The following is a 19908-nucleotide window of genomic DNA, read 5'->3' on the forward strand; positions in this document are numbered from 1 at the left end:
CTTGAGAAAGAGCTTCTCAGCTCGAAACGCGTCGGCGGCCACTGCAGTGCCTATTCAGGACCAGGAACCTTCCCAGCCTCAATCACTTGGAGCCTAGCAGGGTGCATCCGGAGGCACTCTGCATGTTGTCACCTGTGGCTCCACCACCAGGTTTGGGTAAGAGAAAATCACAACAAGTATTCACATTACTTGTTGTGATTTTATTGTCATTTTAATGTATTTTGTCTACAAGTCCAATTTGGACACAGTGTTATACTCTTAATAAATTTCTTTGTACAATTGTGAACTTAGAGAGCGCCTGTGGTCCTTGCAATATGGGACATATGTGGGCACCCCTGGACTGATACGGGACACTTAACACCCCTTGCAGTTAAAGAAAACAAAAGCACATTTTTTATTTTAAGTAAAATATGGCGGCACCCATGGATTTATACGGCACACATGCGGGCACCCCTGGACTGATATGGGACACATGCGGGCACCCCTGGACTGATATGGGACACATGCGAGCACCCCTGTACTGATATGGGACACATTCGGGCACCCCTGTACTGATATGGGACACATGCGAGCACCCCTGTACTGATATGGGACACATGCGGTCACCCCTGGTCTGATACGGGACACCATGGAATTATACAGCGCACCTGGGGGTACCCATGGAATTATACGGCACACATGTGGGCACCCCTGAACTTATATGGGACACATGTGGGCACCCCTGGTCTTATACGGGACACTTGGGGGCACCCCTGGAATTATATGGCACACATGTGGGCACCCCTGGACTGATACGGGACACTTAACACCCCTTGCAGTTAAAAAGAAAATTAAAACACATATTTTATTTTAAGTAAAATATGGGGGCAGCTCCCCTGGACTGATACAGGACACTGGGCAGCACAGCTGGACTGATACAGTAAAAATAAAAATCCCCTTGTCTCCCACAGCAGTCCCATATAGCAGCCCCCCTAGTAGTGCCACAGAATCGTACCCTTAGTAGTTCCCCCTTAGTTTTTTCCACAGTAGTTCCCCCTTGGTAGTTTTACCTGGCAGCTCAGTAGTTCCCCCTTAATAGTGGGACCCTGGCCGCTCAGTAGTTCCCCCTTGGTAGTTGTACCTGGCAGCTTAGTAGTTCCACCCTTAATAGTGGGACCCTGGCCGCTCAGTAGTTCCCCCTTGAGTTTGTCCCTCCCTGCAGCCCCCATATCAGAGTGACCTGTAAGCCCCCTGCAGCCATAGGCCAACGCGGGGGGGGTTGCACAGAAACCCCCTCCTCTTGGCAAGTGCCTTAAATTATGACAGCTTCTTCTACCAAGTTTGCTGTGTGTGTGCGTGTGTCTGTGTGGATCTGAGCCCTCAAACATTGCAATAGACCAGAGAGTAGCTGCCAGGAGAAGAGACAGGAGCATTAACACATGAGGTGGGAGAATGTGAGCTTAGATAGTGCAGTACCTGGTTCTATTATGTCTTTGTATTTTTTTATTTATTATGATATGTTTAACCTTTACCTGACCACTTATCTTATTTAAATGTTTGAAACAGCCTGTACTATAGACCATCTGTACTGTTATATATTAATACTGTATTCCATACACTATCCAGTGTATACTGTACAAATACTAATTTACCGCTCCCCCAGACTCCTGTACTTACTCCAATGTGCTGCAGAGTGGTAGACTTTGGATTACATTTGGAAACCCCCCTCTAAAAATCCTGTGTTTGCCACTGGCAGCCCCCATATCAGACCTCCCCCTCTGCAGCCCCCTCTGCAGACAGCATCAGAGCCGGATTAACAATGGGCCTGATGGAGCTATAGCTCCAGGCCCACTCTCCAAATAGGCACATTTTGTAGCTGAGGGTCAGGGCTTTCTAACGAGACCAGCCCCGCGTCGCTAGCCCCCCGGGAACCGGAGATACAGTCAGGCAAACCTGGAACGTTTTCCCCATAAAATAACATGGGACCCGCTAATTCCGACCTCCACCCGGTTCCAACGGCTGCCAGTTCCCCCTCCGGCATCACAGAAACTTGAGGTTGATCTCAGTCGAACCCAAATCGCTGGGCCTTCAATCTGATACCTGGTCCATATGGGTTCATTGGTTCTAGAGATATTGCAGGTAAAACTATTTGTTTTCTCATTTCTGAAATGTAATGTCATGGCTGTTCATGTTGTTTGAGGGCAGATTTCTCTGGAACCAAACAGCACAGTTTCACAGGACCAAAATCATTCAAAGCCAACTCAAAAGTTCTTTAATATGATACTGGTCTCATGTAAATGGGTCAGTTGGTTCCGAAGATATAGCTGGTTGTTTAAAGGGGGGCGGGGGTTGTTTTCTCTCCCCCTCACACCAGAAAATGCAGGGACTAGGCTGGTGTAAAAGGGGCCAGTCCGAGAATGTCCCTGCATGATCCTGGGACCATATTCGCTGCATTTTCTGGTATGAAAGGGGTATTATTTTAAATAGCCGGGACATGCAGTGCTCTAAATACAGCCGGGCAGCCCCCTGCTCTCTGCCCGGCTGTTAATGGCTGTCCTTTCTGCCCGGCGACTGTCCCCCAGTTACCGCGAGCATGTATTCCCCCTTGGCAATGAGCATGTAATCCCACATGGCAATGAGTATGGAACCCCTGGCAATGAGCATGGAACCCCTGGCAATGAACATGGAACCCCTGGCAATGAACATGTAGGTAAGCAACACTTATGTAGCATCATTTTTAATAGGTATTATGGTGTTTGGCATAATACGTAATGGAGATTATGGTGTGAGGCTTAACATGTTATGAGCATTATGGTGTAAATTTTTTATGTGCGCCTTTGGCGCGCAATGCCCCTATTTATAAAGCATATTGTGCATTATTGCTCAATATGTTTGGTATAGTGCAGGCATGTCCAAACTATGGCCCTCCAGCTGTGAAACTACAAGTCCCATCATGCATTGCCACAGTTTTGCAATTAGGGAATGCTAAAACTATGTCAAGGCATGCTGGGACGTGTAGTTTCACAACAGCTGGAGGGCCACTGTTTGGACATGCCTGGCATAGAGTGTATTTTGGCTCAATCCATGTGGCAAAATGTGAATTTTGCCTTAATCTGCGTGGCATAATGTGAATTTTGACTCAATCTGTGTGCCATAGTGTGAATTTTTGCTCAATCGGTTTAAATTTTGTCTCATTCCATGTGGCATAATGTGTAAGAAGTAAGTACAGTATAAGGGGGTACTATTGTGTTGCATGATTTGTATAAGGGGTGTATGGTGTCGTAAACGGATTCAGTATTAAATCCCGGTGGTCGGGATCCCGGCGTTCAGAATCCCGACGCTGGAATCCCGATCGCCGAAATCCCGACAAGGGGGGGACATGGATCGCCCCCCCTTGCGTGCTCGCTGCGCTCGCCACGCAGCGGGCCCGGTGCCTCGCTACGCTTGGCACACTAATTTATTCTCCCTCCAGGGGTGTCGTGGACACCCACGGAGGGAGAAAGTGTCGGGATTCCAGCGTCGGGATTCTGAACGCCAGGATCCCGACCGCCGGAATTTACACTGCATCCCGTGGTAAACTTAGGTTACCACATAAAAGGTGCTGACATGCTGTCTACCAAGTTTCGGTTTTCAGTATTTTTTTATGACTGGAGTGTCGCCTCACCCTGCAAGTATCTTAGGACATCGGCGTCCTGCGGGTGCACCTTTGGAGTGCACCCGCCAATATATCTCCCTGCATTTTTCTTATGCCAGCCCCCTGCATTTTCCAGGTATATATAATTAGTTGAAAGTATTTACACAACTAGAGACACACCCATGAGCAGACCACCCAACCAGAACACTGGTCACGCCTCCCACATTATTAGGTGCTGCCCGCAACCCCTATAATTGCGCATAATAGGCCCTTGATCATTTTCAGCTCCAGGCCCATTTAGACCTTACTCTGGCTCTGGACAGCATGAACACATCCGTGCTGTCTGACTTTCACTTGTCGAATGAAGATGGCGCTGGATCTGGGACTTATATAGCGATCCAGTCTCGCGAGAATCCAATGCGGAACGATGACCTAGTTTTGGAATCAGAAAGATGGCGGGATCAATCAAACTCCGCAGAACCGGCCTCGGATTAGGTCAGTTCTGGGGGGTTCTTATCTCTAGGATCCGAACCTGCTCATCTCTAGTGTAAAAGGGAACTACCTGAATAAGGTCCAAAGTGGGTCAGAGAAGCATCATGTGGCAAAGTTGCAGGAATTAATTACAGTCTCTGGCTATTGGCAGTGTCCTATGTGACAGCAGCGCACTAACCCCTCCGCTGTGCCGGGCTAACAGTCAGCCGGATGTCAGCTGCAGCAGCGGGGTGCCAGCATTGATGTTTTCTTACCCGTTTCCCGAAGACAGGATGTCAAATGAGGGCGCTTGTTTACAGCACTCCGAGTCCATAGAGGCATAGACGCTGCAGGGAACATGAGGGATCTCCAGCCCAGCGCGGCCATGGCTCTGTTGAACTGCCAGGGTTTTCGGTGGGGGGTAATATGAATTTAGCAATCGCGCGTGGGTTGGTACTCACGAGGGGGGTGGTACATTGCAGCATGTGGTGCTGCCTTCCATTGGCCAGCTCCCATAGGCAAATGCCTAGTGGTGGCGCCGGCCTTGGGTATCCAGCAACATGGCTCCTGCGACGCGTTCCCTGAGACACCTCTATTGCCCAGGCATGAATCACCAGAAAACGGCTGCAGCGCCCATTTCCCCAGTGATATTTGCTGCTGCACAGCCAGTGCCCAATCGGCGGATAGGTGAGTATAACGACATGGGTGCAGGGTGGGCACACCTTGTACAAGGCCAGATTATCGATGGGGCGGATGGAGCTGCAGCTACAGGACTTAACATAATACTAGGCCCGTCACCCTGACAGCATGGTGATCACCAGACAGACACCATACTGCCACATGGATGTATAGTGTACGGGTTCTACCTGCCTACATGGCATTGGCCTCACCTCTTTCTCATAATAGGCTCCTGAACATTTCCAGGCCCGTGAGGCCCTAAATCCTGCCCTGGCCATGCATCCGTTATAGATACGCCACCGTCACAGCTACTGTATAAAATGATATACAGTACAAATTGGAATTAAGAAAATATAATCATTTTATACACAAATTTGGTACATTTTGCTACAGTTATTAAGACGTTTCCTTCATTATGTAAAAACACTGCAGGAAAGTTACATCATATGTTTGTGATGACGTACTGTCGACGGAAACGGTCTCCGTTCTTCTACATCCATGAAGACGTACTGCCGACGGAAACATTCCCCAGTCTCCTAACGAAACGCAAGGTAAGTCCTGATCCTGATTTTGTTTAGAACTTTCCGTAACGTCTGTCTGATTTCCTTTGTCCTAAGAAAGTATATAATGGGGTTGGCTACATGGGGCACCACGGAGTACAGGAAGAGAAGCAAAGCGTTGACACTAGGTGTAATTATTACTAATAAAGGAATGTTCGTTACTATGTAGACAAAGATCCGGGGAATATAATATAACCCCACGACTAGCAGGTGGGTGGTGCAGGTGTAGAACGCTCTGCGCCAGCTGTCGGGTCGGGATGAGATCACGGCTATTATCAGGGCGTATGACAACAATATCACCCCCAAGGGCACCAGCAGCACCACCATGGCGCACACAAAGGCCACTCTTCTCATATATGTTGTGTCGGAACACGCTAAGGCTGAGATTGTTGCATGGGTACAGAATAAGGTATATATCTTGTTAACGCCACATCGGTCAATTTGTGAGGCCTGAGAAGCAATGGTCGCATTGGTAGAGGTTGCAATAAAAACCCAGCAGATGCCGCAAGCAATGACAACAGTTTTATTTGTGATAATGGTGGCGTATCTCAGGGGCTGGCATATAGACATATAACGATCTACCGCCATCACCATCAGAAGGTAGGAATCCACAGTCCCCAAGTAATGGACGCAAAACATCTGGAAGACGCACACAGGGAAGGGCATGGAGGAGGCTCCGAACCAGTACTTGGCGATTAGCTTTGGTAGAGTCACTGTGTCGAATAAAAGGTCTGATGCAGCGAGATTTGCTATGATCAGGTACATGGGCTGGTGCAGGTGCGTATTCAGGATGACCAGACCGATGACGCTCCCATTGGCAGTCAGTGACATCACATACACCAGGAACATCATGGCGGATATGAAGGCGTTGTAGTCTTCTGTAATCCCGGGGAATCCGACCAATACGATCTCTGGACTTCCAGTTTGATTAGACATCATCTTCTTCTGGTTTTAGTACATCGGGTGACACATGGGGACTAGCTGGTTATTTCATATCTCAGCAGTATCAGTGTCACCGACCTCATTACCATGATGGTAACTGTATGTTGATGTAACTTACACCACACACGGACAATCTGCTTCATCAGAACCTCAGAGCGGGAACGCGGTGTGAGATTCCCACAGTTTATATAGAGCGATGCCCCATAGGAATTGCCCCTAGGGGCAAACAGCTGGCATAAGGCAAAGCAGATCTCATAAATCTCATGGGATTCATTAATTGCTAATTGCCAAGCAGGAAGTTTCTTTCTTACATTAATTCCTGTTATGTATAAGACAAGCTGCGCTATATATGCAATTGTAAAGTCTACCGAATTGCTAATATCACCCAAATATGAAAAGTGAAACCCACCGGAGCCGTCGCCAACTCATTCGCAATTGCGTAGACATAAGTAGCTTGTATGCAAGTATGAGGAACATGGAGGATAAATCTAGCCCTTGCAGCTGATGGCGGATACGTGCCCCAAAAACAACTATGACGCCTCACGGGTTAATATCATTAACCCCTTGATATTGTCACTTCCTCTCAATCATTCCTCTCACGTGAACATCACCTATTGGGTACAAATATGAATTGGCCCCGGAGTCCGCACTGCATACCTCCCCACTGTCCTGATTTTCACAGGACAGTTGCAGTTTTTTGGGGATTGTCCCACCCACGAGCAGCAGAGTCCCGCGGTGGGGAGGAGTTGTGGGGAGAACACCTGTCACTCATTCTTCTTAGCAGAGGTGCAGTGACGAGATGCTACAGAAACAGAAGGACACTGGGCACTGGGTATGCCTCCATAATGATGGAAAATGGGGGTGTGACATACAAGAATTCAACATGGCCAAAGAGATCGATATGTCAAAGGTCGACGGTGTCTACGTTTGACAGGTACAAAAGTTTCACATGTTGGGAATAGTAACCTGCCTAGAGCATGGCAAGCAAAGCAACACCATGAGGACACAGACTTCCACTGATTGTTCCGTCAACCATTTCCATTTCAACTTTTTGACCCTGTCAACCTTTTCTGCTTTTTACCTTTCCCATGTTGTCCTTTTGACCATGTGAACCTTTTGTTTTAGTCGACCAATTGCATACCGACCATATGGGTTGATCTGTTGACTGTCTATCCCAAACCTGTACATCTATTATACCACACTGCTCTGAACCACCTCAAGCTACTGTCTACAAATGTTACTGCCTGTCCCATTGACCTATTATGTTGCTTTGTTGACGTTCTCTCTGCTCCTCCACTGACCATTACCTCTGCTCGGCTCTGGTCACCTCGTGTCACTCCCACATACAAGACTTCTCCTGTGCTGCCCCACTATTCTGAAACTCATCTTCTCTCCATATCAAGCTCCCTTACAGTATCCACACTTTGGCCCTTATTCTGATCGGTGTGGCCGGATGCGAATATGCGGCCAGGACCGTGCGTGCGAAACCCCGCCTTCCATAAGGATCGCCAACTCCATCCGTACGCGGTAAGAAGCTGGCCGAACGGACCGCACGTGTTTTTTTCACCAAATACGCCTCCTCCATCTCAGGGAACCTCCCCCATCGTCGCAGACCATCGAATGCAGGACCGAGTGGTCCGACAGCTCCCACAAACTTAGACCACACGGACATTTTTCCATGCAAAAGCAGTGATCTGGGCGGGCAGCTGACATCCGGCGATGTCATATGTCTGCCCCCTACACGTGCGTCACGACTGCATTACCATACGTACGCCCAGCGTTTGCATGGGAACGCCCATGAAACGTGGGGCGTATGCATATGGTAATGAGCCCAAATAGCCCTTCACGCCCCTCTCCACCCCCTGTTCGGAGTGTTCACATTTCATGCGGGATTTGGCCGTACGCCCCGCTCGCACATGCGCAGACACGCCTCTGCACATGCGCAGACACAAAACATCGGCGGCACGAACGCACGCGGATATTACCGCACCAACCAGAATAAGGGCCTTTGTGCTTGTTTATGTTCATTTCCAGACAATATTGACCATCTTACAACCCACAATATTGTTCACCAACATTATGCAAAGGCTGGTTGGCTAAACAAAGCTACGGAGCAGCGGCACAAACACACGGCACATATTAAGTGTGGAACCTTGCACTAGTGGGTATGGGTCACATTATTTTGAAATGCATTGCGTTTTTCATGTTTATTTGTCGATATGGATACCGTCAAAGTGCACTGCGACCACTTGGACACTATTTTATTCTCCCACCACGCTGTAGTGGATGAAAAGTCATGTAACACCACCTGTCAGCACATGGCGGTTTAAAAAAAGTGAAAAAGTAAAATTGACCTTTTTGACCGTCGAACCTTCCCATTGTTAACCTAATGCTTGAGTCGATCTTCCAATGCTGTCAACCTTACCCATGTCAATTTATTTAATGTGTCATCCTAAGCCATGTCGACCTTCAGTGGTCGTCCCAAATATGGTCTACTTAATGGCCATATATCCCAGCAGACGATGACAGATTAATAAACTATACAACCCCATAGAAGGAATGTCTTCAAAAGAAGTGGGCCCATGGCAATACCGGGAAATGGAGGTGGAGTAAGACTGATAAAACATTGATTGATTGATTGATTAAAAATGAATTAAATTAGAAAATTTGAATGAAAATGACAACTACAGTACTATCTGTTTTCCGGCAACTGAGAAGAGAAAAGGCCATAAAAGAATAAACTGCTAATAGCCAAGGATTCCTTACAAGGGTTGGAAAAGAAGGTAAGAAAAGGAATACTTGAGATACTGCCTATTACGAGGCTGACCTGCATCTTGGAGGAGTTGAGAAATATTGTTTATATTTTTTAGTTATTTGCAAAAGGTCGGCCTAAGCTTTGCCCTGGTTTCTGATCGGTCTTGCATCGGCCTTGAGTAAATGTAGATATATAACGCAGTGTTGGCTAACCATAGCGTGCTGCATGGAGCGGGTGGGGGCATTTTAAATGTGCAGACTGATGTAGGGTTTGATGAGGGTACCTGCTAGTTTTAAACTGTGTACACACGGGGGCGATATATTGCTCAGCAATATATTGTATACAGTATACAGTAATTAGGTCGACAATCAATAAATCAACCACTATTGGTTGACAGGCAAATGTTCGACATATGAAAAATGTTGACGTGATTTTGTCTATATGGTCAAAAGGTCGACACAAGCAATATATCGACATTTAAAAAGTCAACACGAAAAAGGCCGACATACGTTTTTTGTGGTTTTGGTGCATATGTCGACATATGTCTACATGAGCACTATGCAGCTCTGGGCGCACTATTATATTCTCCATCTATGTCCTCGTGGATAATTAAGTATGTAAAAACGTGGAAAAAAAACCTGAAAAAAACTCATGCTGACCCTTTTCATGTCGACCCTTTGACCATGTCGACCTTTTGACCATGTCGACCACTTCCATTTCAACCCCGCAGCTGCCTAGACAGGGTCTGTACATACCCCCGCAGCTGCCTAGACAGGGTCTGGACATACCCCCGCAGCTGCCTAGACAGGGTCTGTACATACCCCCGCAGCTGCCTAGACAGGGTCTGTACGTACCCCCGCGGCTGCCTAGGCAGGGTCTGTACATACCCCGCAGCTGCCTAGACAGGGTCTGTACATACCCCCGCAGCTGCCTAGACAGGGTCTCTACATACCCCCGCAGCTGCCTAGACAGGGTCTGTACATACCCCCGCAGCTGCCTAGGCAGGGTCTGTACGTACCCCCGCAGCTGCCTAGGCAGGGTCTGTACATACCCCCGCAGCTGCCTAGACAGGGTCTGTACATACCCCCGCAGCTGCCTAGACAGGGTCTGTACATACCCCCGCAGCTGCCTAGACAGGGTCTGTACATACCCCCGCGGCTGCCTAGACAGTGTCTGTACATACCCCCGCAGCTGCCTAGACAGGGTCTGTACAGACCCCCGCAGCTGCCTAGACAGGGTCTGTACATACCCCCGCAGCTGCCTAGACAGGGTCTGTACATACCCCCCGCAGCTGCCTAGACAGGGTCTGTACATACCCCCGCAGCTGCCTAGACAGGGTCTGTACATACCCCCACAGCTGCCTAGACAGGGTCTGTACATACCCCCGCAGCTGCCTAGACAGGGTCTGTACATACCCCCGCAGCTGCCTAGACAGGGTCTGTACATACCCCCGCAGCTGCCTAGACAGGGTCTGTACATACCCCCGCAGCTGCCTAGTCAGAGTCTGTACATACCCCCGCAGCTGCCTAGACAGGGTCTGTACATACCCCCGCAGCTGCCTAGACAGGGTCTGTACATACCCCCACAGCTGCCTAGACAGGGTCTGTACATACCCCCGCAGCTGCCTAGACAGGGTCTGTACATACCCCCGCGGCTGCCTAGACAGGGTCTGTACATACCCCCGCAGCTGCCTAGACAGGGTCTGTACATACCCCCGCAGCTGCCTAGACAGGGTCTGTACATACTCCCGCGGCTGCCTAGACAGGGTCTGTACATACCCCCGCGGCTGCCTAGACAGGGTCTGTACATACCCCCCGCAGCTTTTCCTGGCCTCCTGCAGTGCGGATTATACCTAATGCCTCCTGTTGTACCAGTTATACAAAATGCCTGCTGTAGTGCCAATTCATAATGACCCCTTTAGTCCCATTTCATATTGCCCCCAGTAGTGCAGTCTCACAGCCTGGGCCAGCCTCTGCCACTGCTGTTGTCGCCCCTGAGAAGAGAGTAGAGTGCAGGCTTCTCCCACCTGTCCTGTGGTCCTCAGCCATTTCATGAGCCAATCAGAGCTCGCGACATGGATACTGTGGTTGCTGGTACCTCAAATGGCTGTGGTCAGGCAGAAGCCTGGACTCCTCTGAAGAGTAGCTGCTGGAGAGTGCGGGCGGTGCCCCACTAACTACCACTGTTAGAAGTCACTGGGAGCCCCAAGCGGTTGCCGGTAAAAACGGCACTGGCTTAGGCTTACTCAGCTGGGCAGCGGCTGCAAAGAGTGGCAGCTGTCGAAGTGGTGCAGGGCAGTACAACATTCAAATTAGGGAGCCACACCCACTGCCACCCCAAGTGTTGCCCAACATCGCAGGCCGGGGCTCACTGGCGGTTGGTGCAGCGTCCCCGTATTTGGCTTTTGGATTGCACCACAAATCTGCGTTAGCAATGTTACTTTAAGTTCGTCCATTAGTGAATGACCACTTTATTCAAAAGGTTTATATGTACAGGGCTTCAACATTTTAGTTGTGTAATTCTTAAATAAGCTTTAACTAAAATGTTTGTGTCCTTTGTATGTGATCTAGTAATCATGTTCTGGATAATACTGATGATAACATGACATCATGTAACGTATGTGCACTATATGCATCCCGCTGGGTCTAACCATACGCTTAAAGTCGTTGCAAAACTGACTTGGCAAAAACGTTCCCCAGCGAGAGCGTAATGATAAGAAAGAGGCGCGGAGAGATCACGCAGTGACACAGTGACACCGCTAATGGTGCCCTCAGTGACTCCATTAACCAAAGTCAGATGTATCGTTCCATAATGACGTCCCTACTGACTGTACAGCAGCAGCGCGCGGCCTCATTATGGCTGTATATGTGACATTAGGAAGCCATTGTGTGAGCGCAGCATTTAGCCAGATGGGATTTGTGGGAGACTTTCAGAACAATCACCGGCATGTCGCAATCTGCTGTGTTCAGATGCCGCTCGTCATCATCATCAATGGTTTTTCAAAGGACATTCACCATTGAAGGATTTTTTTTTCCCTTTGCTAATAAAACTCAGTATAAACTTGGGTGCACCCACCGTTTTTGTGGGCGCACCCATGGATGATCCTCTGCTAACCACCCCTGCCCGCCCTTCCTTGAGCTTACCCACCCGGCGAGTGTGAAACTCGCCAACGGCGTTCACTCCGGTGGTTGCGCATGCGCATATTCCCGCATGTGAGAACAGCAAACATTGCCCAAGTACTCCCAACTGAGCAATCTCCCCCGCTGCTCATAGAAGTTCGGGGCTGCTCAAGAGTGCTCAGGCATTCGGGCAAACAAATAAATTCCCAAACGTTGGAATGCCTGAGGCCCCCCCGCTGCCCTCAACTTCCCCAAGTGCCCTCAAACAGCTGAAGCTGGCAGAAGCAGCCCCAGGGCAGAAGCGGCTGCAGATTCAGTGGTGGGTATTTCTGGGGCAGCACTAATCTGCCCTGGTAGGTTTGTCCTGCTCCAGGAAAACCCACTACTCAAGGGGTTAAATTTTGGGTGCATAAAGTGCTGAAAAAAGGTAATTTGAGGCCATTTTTTATGAACCACCCCAAAAATGACATGTAATTATAAAACTAATTAAGCTGATTGGACACTTCCAGTGATCCACCATGTAACCATTTTTTCGGGGGGAGGGGACTGCACTCAGTAGCCTCACTATAATTATTGTGCCCACTCACCAGACATAGTTTTTGTCACCCCCTCCTTCAGTGTCCTCCTGACACCCTTCCCCCACCCAACCCCCTCTACCACTTTCATGGTACCTGCTCGTTGTCAGGGGGATTCCTCTGGCATCCTGCTACCCCCAAGGTCTGTTGTCTCTGTCCCCGCTAAAAATATCCCTCCCAAAATGGCTGCCGCACTCTTCTAGCATCCATAGCAACTGGTGGCAGCCATTTTGGGTCAGGACTGCAGAGAAGTACATTGTTATATTGTATACTGTCGCCCTTTTCCATATCGACATTTGGCATGTAGTTGTGACAGGAGCGCCTGAAACGATGGACTGAACGATGACATACCTGGATCAGGTGACGGCAGTGGATTCTTGGTTTCCTCACGGCCCTTGTTAGCTGACGACAGACACTGAAGGCAGGAGATAGGACGCTCCGGGGAGGACCCACAAAGAAAAGAGGGCAACCACGGCTAGCAGCAATGAATATTTATTAATAGGAGATGTAGTGTAATTGCTGCGATACTTTTCAAGTATTTGTGCAAATATCAAACAAGAAAAAGACATATAAATATTCCTGTCAGAATTTAGTAGCCAATGACCACATCAGAAAAAGTAAATGGCCAGTTTGCAGTGGTCATTTACCATCTCTTACCAAAAGACAATAACAACATGTTGCATATGAAATGACATAACATAATGATTTCAGAAATATAAGACTGTCACTTAAACACTTTACTGTAACTAAACTGCTTTACCACCAAATGTCCACCAGGTGGTGCTACACCTTATACATCTGCATGCTAAACTGTAGTCCCAGATGCAACACAGTCCCTGAGGGTGAATAAAGGTCCCACGAAGAACAAGTCCTCAATAGTGAATTAGGGCCCTATTTTTAGTGTGCACACTACTTTTAGATATATCCATAAAGGTTAACAATCCTCTTCGAGAGGGACAGTCGAGCCGCCGTTACCTAGGACAACTCCCTGTTGAAAATACAACAAGGGGTAGTCTTGTTAGAACGATACCAGGGCGATGGGGTCTGCGGCCCTACAGATGGCTAGTAGGAGCGATGGCGTCAGTGGCCCTCGTAACTGGAAGTACTGGAGAGGTTTCCCTTAGATGGGGCAACAGGACTGCTGGGTAGTCAATTTAAGCGAGAGTCCTAGTGCCTCAAGGCACTTTGGCAACCCTGTCTGTTAATGTATGGCACAGCACGGGGTGGCAGGGAAGGCAGTGCTCCAAGAGACAGGCTTTTAGCAGCAGGCTTGCTCTTGGCATAAGTGTCGCTGGGGTGACAGGGGCCTCATATACCGGGGCTTGGGTTGGCAAAGGTGCAGGGAGACTAGAAGGGGCTGGGGACCTGGGTCTCTGGTGCTGATTCTGGCTCCGGCCGGTAACGATCTCTGCCAGCTATTTCTTGTCAGCTACACTGGATGCTGGGGCGCAGTGGTGTCTGGGGTCCGGTGGCTGTCCCCAGGCCGTCCCTTACTCATCTGCCCACGTGCTGCCTTTCTCTCCGGCCGGGCAATTCTCCTCAGTGGCACCTCCTCTTCAGCACCATCCCCTGGCTTTCGCTGTCCAGCTCTCTGTTTCCCCGCTGTCAGTCACCGCCGCAGGCCGGGTGTGAGCGCAGGCAGCGGCTCCTTTGATCTCCGGCGCTGCTCAGTGATGCAGCACAGCTCTCTCCTCTTTGCCCGCTGTCAATCACCTCGCCGGGACCTCACAGTGGCAATTGCTCTGCTCCGGCTTCCAGACGCTGGCTTCTCTCTACACGCCCGCTGTGCACTGCTCTGCAAAAATGGTCAGCCACACTTCTTCTCTCCCCTGCGGCACGCTTCCTCACACGCTGCTCTGCAGCCTTGTCACCTCTGACCTCTTCTCCGCGCACTTCCTCAGCCAGCCAATCAGGAGCATGGCAGGCTCCTTTCACGTGTAAGGGAGCTGGGGCACTGCTGGGTCTGTTAACCCCTTCTGCTCCAGTTAACCCTTCATGCCCCAGTCCATGGGTGGAAGAATCTGTTTAACATAACGTTGGGGGTAGAATGAAGGAAAAAGGGGGGGGGGACACCACTGCAGTGGGGTTCCACACATCCCCCTGCTGGAACATATAAAGATATTTATGCATTCAAGGAACATGGCGAGTTTATTCTCAGTAGCGCGAGGGCAGAACGCCTCTGGTGGCGCGTTCTGACCTCCTGACACCGATTACGCGTGGTGCATCTTCAACATGAACATCATTATTGACATTTGGTACTGGGTGTTGCTCTTCCAGGAGGGGTTCATCCCTCGGCAACTCTGGAGCGGTGCTCCTGACCCTGAGGCTGTGAACAGCATGTTCCAAGAACATTAGTAGCTTAAATGGGTCATCACGTGGTATACCTCCCCAGGGGTCCCACTCCTCTGCCATAGGACCATCCACTTCCTGCAGTACGGATTCTGGTTCTGCAGTGGTACACAGTTTCAGCTGGTCATGAGGTACAATGCTGATTAAGCCGTCTTTCACTTGAATTTGATACGTGTAGGACTCGGCGGCTGGAACTGTCACAAGGGTTTATGGTGTATCTTCCCACATTGTATCAAGCTTGCTGGTTCGGCGACTTTTCTTTCTCCACACTCTGTCGCCAACTTGTAATGGCACTGGCCGTGCATCTGTATTGTAATCTCGCTCTTGACGAACATGTACGACTTCTAGGCGCTTTTCAACGACTTGTCGGGCGGTCTCGATGCGGTGCTGATGTTCTTGCACCCATTCAGTTTGATGGGCACTGGATTCACCAAATTCTGGGGCCAGCTCCAGGTCCTTGGGGTGTTTGCCTTGCCTTCCGAACATTAGATAGAAGGGTGTGAACCCCGTCGAACAGTGCTCTGTATTGTTGTACAAGTAGGCCATGTCTGGAAGAAGGCGGGCCATTAGGCCCGATTTTCAGCAGAGAGGCTTCGCAGCATCCCAATCACAGTCTGAATTGCCCTCTCGCAGAGGCCATTCCCCTGGGGGTGATAGGCTGTAGTCCTCAGCTTCCGACATCCGTACATGTGACACAGTTCATGGAAGAGCTGGGACTCGAACGCTGGGCCCTGGTCTGTTAAGACCCTGTCGGGGTATCCATAGTGATGGACGAAGTGCCTCATGAAAAGCTCTGCTGTGGTCTTCGTAGTCAGGTCATGAGCTGGAATCACTACCAGGAAGCGACTGTAGTGATCCATGATTGTAAGGGCATACTGGAAACCGCTGGGGCTGGGCTCCAACTTGACATGATCCATCACTACAAGCTCACGGTGGACTGCTGGGTATCGGGTGCAGAGGATCCTTCTGGGAAGACTCAACCGGGCGCTTCAGGTTAACTCACGCAATTCAGACACCATTCCTCTATGTCTGTGCGCATCCCAATCCAGAAGTACCGCTTCCTCAATGTGGCTTCTGTCTTCTGGGTGCCGAAGTGGCCAGACTGGTTGTGGTAGGCTGGTGCACACAACAAGTCCCTGTTGAAGGCTCAGGTGGTCATGATGCCTCAGGAGTTTGACCAATTCAGAATCAGCCTTGGCCCTCTGTGATTTGGTGAGTCGCATCTTTTGGCAGAGGAGGTCTCTCAGGTCTTTGATCGCTGGATCGTTTTTCTGGATCAGTTCCCAGTCGACTCCCAACTGGTCACGTGGACTCGGCTCAGGGGAAGCACCCATAGTCGCCACTACAGGATTGGAAGTGACGACAGACCTGCGTGCCTTGGGTATCTTGAACACCGAGGTCTCAACGTCTTTAGACCAATCTCACGCCTCTTCTTCAATATCCTCAGTGGGCAGACGAGACATGGCATCTGCGTTGCCGTTGGACTTCCCACTTCGATATGCCACAGTGTAACGAAAGTTGGTGAGCCGTGCCATCCATCTCTGCTCACTCATTCCCAGGCAGGCCGTGGACAGGTGGGCCAATGGGTTGTTATCAGTGATGATCACGAAGGGAGTAATTTTTGAACTTCTCCGTCACAGCCCAGATAAGAGCGAGTAGTTTAAGCTTGAATGTGGTGTAGTTCTCGCTGTTCTGCTCCGCTTTCCTGAGACCACTGCTGGCATAGGTGATCACCCTCTCTCGACCATCCTGAACGTGCAAGAGCATTGCTCCCAGGCCTCGGTGGTTGGCATCAGTATAGACCTGGAAGGGCTTCTCGTAGTCAGGGTAGGCGAGGAGGGGTGCCTCGATCAGAGCCTGCTTGAGCTGGTCGAATGAAGCTTGGTGTTCTTGGGCCCAGGAGACCAAAGATGTGCTTAGTCTTTCTTGGCCTGACTTACCACGCAGGAGCTCATGGAGGGGCATGGCCACTTTGGCGAAATTTTCTATGAAGCCTCGGTAGTACCCAACGAACCAGAAGAAGCTTCTTTCATCCTTGACCGTTCTCTGCGCTTGCCAGTCTTGTACCACATGGATCTTCTCAGGATCTGGCTTCACCCCTTCAGCACTCACTATGTGTCCGAGATACTGCACCTGGGGCTTCAGGAGGTGGAACTTGGATGGTTTCAGCTTCAGTCCACACCGCGTCAGCTGTACAAAGACTTCTTCAAGATGCTTCAGATGGTCCTCATATGTCTTGGAAAAGATAATGACATCATCGAGATACAGTAGGACCATCTCGAAGTTCCTGTGTCCCAAAAAGTGCTCCATGACCCTTTGGAAGGTAGCAGGGGTGTTTCAGAGCCCGAACGGCATCCGGTCAAATTCAAAGAGGCCCATGGGGGTGGTGAACGCCGTCTTCTCCCGGTCTTCAGGGGCCATCGGGATCTGCCAGTACCCGCTGGTCAAGTCTAGGGTGGAGAACTAGATGGCAGTCTTCAGGGCCATCAGTGACTCTTCAATCCGGGGCAAGGGGTACGCGTCCTTGTGCGTCACCGCATTCAATCTTCTGTAGTTGACGCAGAAGCAAAGGCTGCCATCCTTCTTCTTGACTATGACCAGCGGGGCGGCCCACGGGCTGTGACTCTCCTTGATCACGCCGGCCTCTTGCATCTCGCTAATCATTGTCCGCACTGGCTGGTACATGGCCGGTGGGAGCAGTTGGTGCCTCTCTTTAATGGGTGGGCTGGTCCCATTGGGGATGTGGTGTTGTACTTCATTCACTCTTCCAAAGTCGGTCGGAGGTTGGCTGGATGTCCCGGTATTCCTGCATACGACCTTGATGACGCCATCACGCTGATCTGCTGGGGTATCCGCATCGCCAATCTGCAGCTCCTTCCACCAAGCGGTCTCAGTGGTGATCAGGCTCGACTGACCCACCACGGCTCCTGGTTGGGTTTTCAGCAAGGACTCTTCCAGGATGTCCTGGAAATCAATCAGGACCACATTCGCCACCGGGCACTGTCGGAACAACCGTATAGGGTAGCTGTGTGGGTTCAGCACACGAACGGGGACTCTCCCATGCTCCACTCTGGCTAGCATTCTGGCTACTGCAAAGGGCTGTTGTCCTTCGAAGTCACAGGGCTTGATGACGGGCTCATAGTCCCACCCACCTGGTCCAATCCTGGCCTTGCACCAGATCACGTGTTCCGTATTGGGTCATAGAAGGATGGGTTGGCGGTCAGGAATCCTCGCTTTTCCCACTTCTCCCCTGGAATTGACGAAGAACTTGTGTCCCTCGATGAGGCATACTGTCTGCTGCATGGCTCTTCACTCGTTTTGGGCGGCAGCCCACATCTCCAGCCGGAGGGCCTCTACCAGCTCGTTGTTGCAATTTTTCAGGACACTCATTCCCAAGATGACTGGGGCTAGATGGTTGTTGCAGGTGGATGTGACCAGGCAACCCTGTTGTTCCAGTCGTGCTTCTCCAATAGCCAAGTCTCGTATCTTCAGGTGGGGGCACTTGCCAATGAACTGCGGCCACCACTCTTGGGTCGATGGACCTACTAGGAGGGTCAGTCCCTTGCCTCGGGATCGTGTTGTTTAAAGGGTGGCTGTCACATTCACGCTCAACATGCCCGCTAAGCTTGCATCGCTGGCAGATGGGTCTCCCTTGAGCATCAAACTGGTCAGTGGAGCGCTGTCCTGACCTTTGTGGGATATCCCACTGTCGTCTGCCTCTTCCGTCTGAGTCACGTTGCCATCCTCCTTGATGGGCTTCCCTCTGTTGCACTCGTATGTCTCGTAGCTCCTTCATAATTTCCGTGATTGCACTGGTTAGGGTCTCAATCGTACCTGGGGTCACCTGGACTTGTTGCGTTACTGCGTGCTTGGACTTTCTGAGTTCCGGCCTTGGAAAGAACTGGGTTCGCTCCACCTCGTCATCTTCCATTTCCATTGCTCCAGCTCCACCTTCTTCGTCGACATTCTGGTTTAACCCCAAAATGGTCAGGATGGTTTCTTTAAACTCTGGGAAGGTGCAGTCGGGTTTCTGTTGCCTCCACATTATCAGTTGGGACCTAATTGCTTCCCCTCAGGCTCCCTCAATGAAGATGTCAATCAGTCTCTCATCTACCTGTATGACTTCTTGCGGGGTTCTCGCTTGAATTGCCCGCATCGCCTCCTGTAGTCCTAGGGCAAACTCCCGCAAGGTTTCTTGAGGCTGCTGTTTCCGGGCTTACAGTCGCCATTTCAATTCTGCGGTGGATTGTGCATTGAATATACCAGCTAACTTCTTTAATATACCGTCGGCCGATTTCCTTTCCTCATCCGACCATGACCGAGCCTCTTGGTGCGCCATCCCTTTCAGCTGTCCGATGACCATTCCCGCCTTTTGTTCTTCGCTGGGATTGTACTTCTGGAATGTCGACTGCAGACCATTCTTGAACTCTCTGAAGGAGCTGGTTCCAGGCGTGCGGGAGTCTCCGGAATATGTTGGCATCCATGGTGCCCCGAAGAAATAGGGCATGGTGATTTGCGCCAATGGAGTCGTCGGTGTATCTGGCAGTCTTCTCCTGCTTTGTGCGGAATATGCTGGTTGTTGCTGATTGGGTTGCTGCTGGTCGGCCTGGTGTTGGTCGCCTGCATCCGCTGCGTTCTGTGGCTGTGACATCTTTGCAGTTTACAGGGTTTTTATTAAATTTTTTACAATCCTGTTCGTGGACGCCAAGTTGTGACAGGAGCCCCTGAAACGATGGACTGAACGATGACGTACCTGGATCGGATAATGGCAGTGAATTCTGGGTTTCTTCACGGCCCTTTTTAGCTGATGACAGACACTGAAGGTAGGAGATAGGATGCCCCGGGG

The 19908-nt window shown here is 50.3% G+C and overlaps 1 protein-coding gene across 1 annotated transcript; it reads right to left on the bottom strand.

Annotated features, from left to right (window-relative positions):
• Positions 1–5298: 5298 nt before the first annotated feature.
• Positions 5299–6258, bottom strand: LOC146058617 (olfactory receptor 2M3-like). The gene has a single exon (XM_083170890.1). The coding sequence runs from the start codon at positions 6256–6258 to the stop codon at positions 5299–5301; it is 960 nt and encodes a 319-aa protein (XP_083027016.1).
• Positions 6259–19908: the final 13650 nt, after the last annotated feature.

This window comes from Crinia signifera, chromosome 2 (assembly GCF_055691185.1).
Source record: "Crinia signifera chromosome 2, ASM5569118v1, whole genome shotgun sequence".
Classification (NCBI taxonomy): Eukaryota; Metazoa; Chordata; class Amphibia; order Anura; family Myobatrachidae; genus Crinia; species Crinia signifera.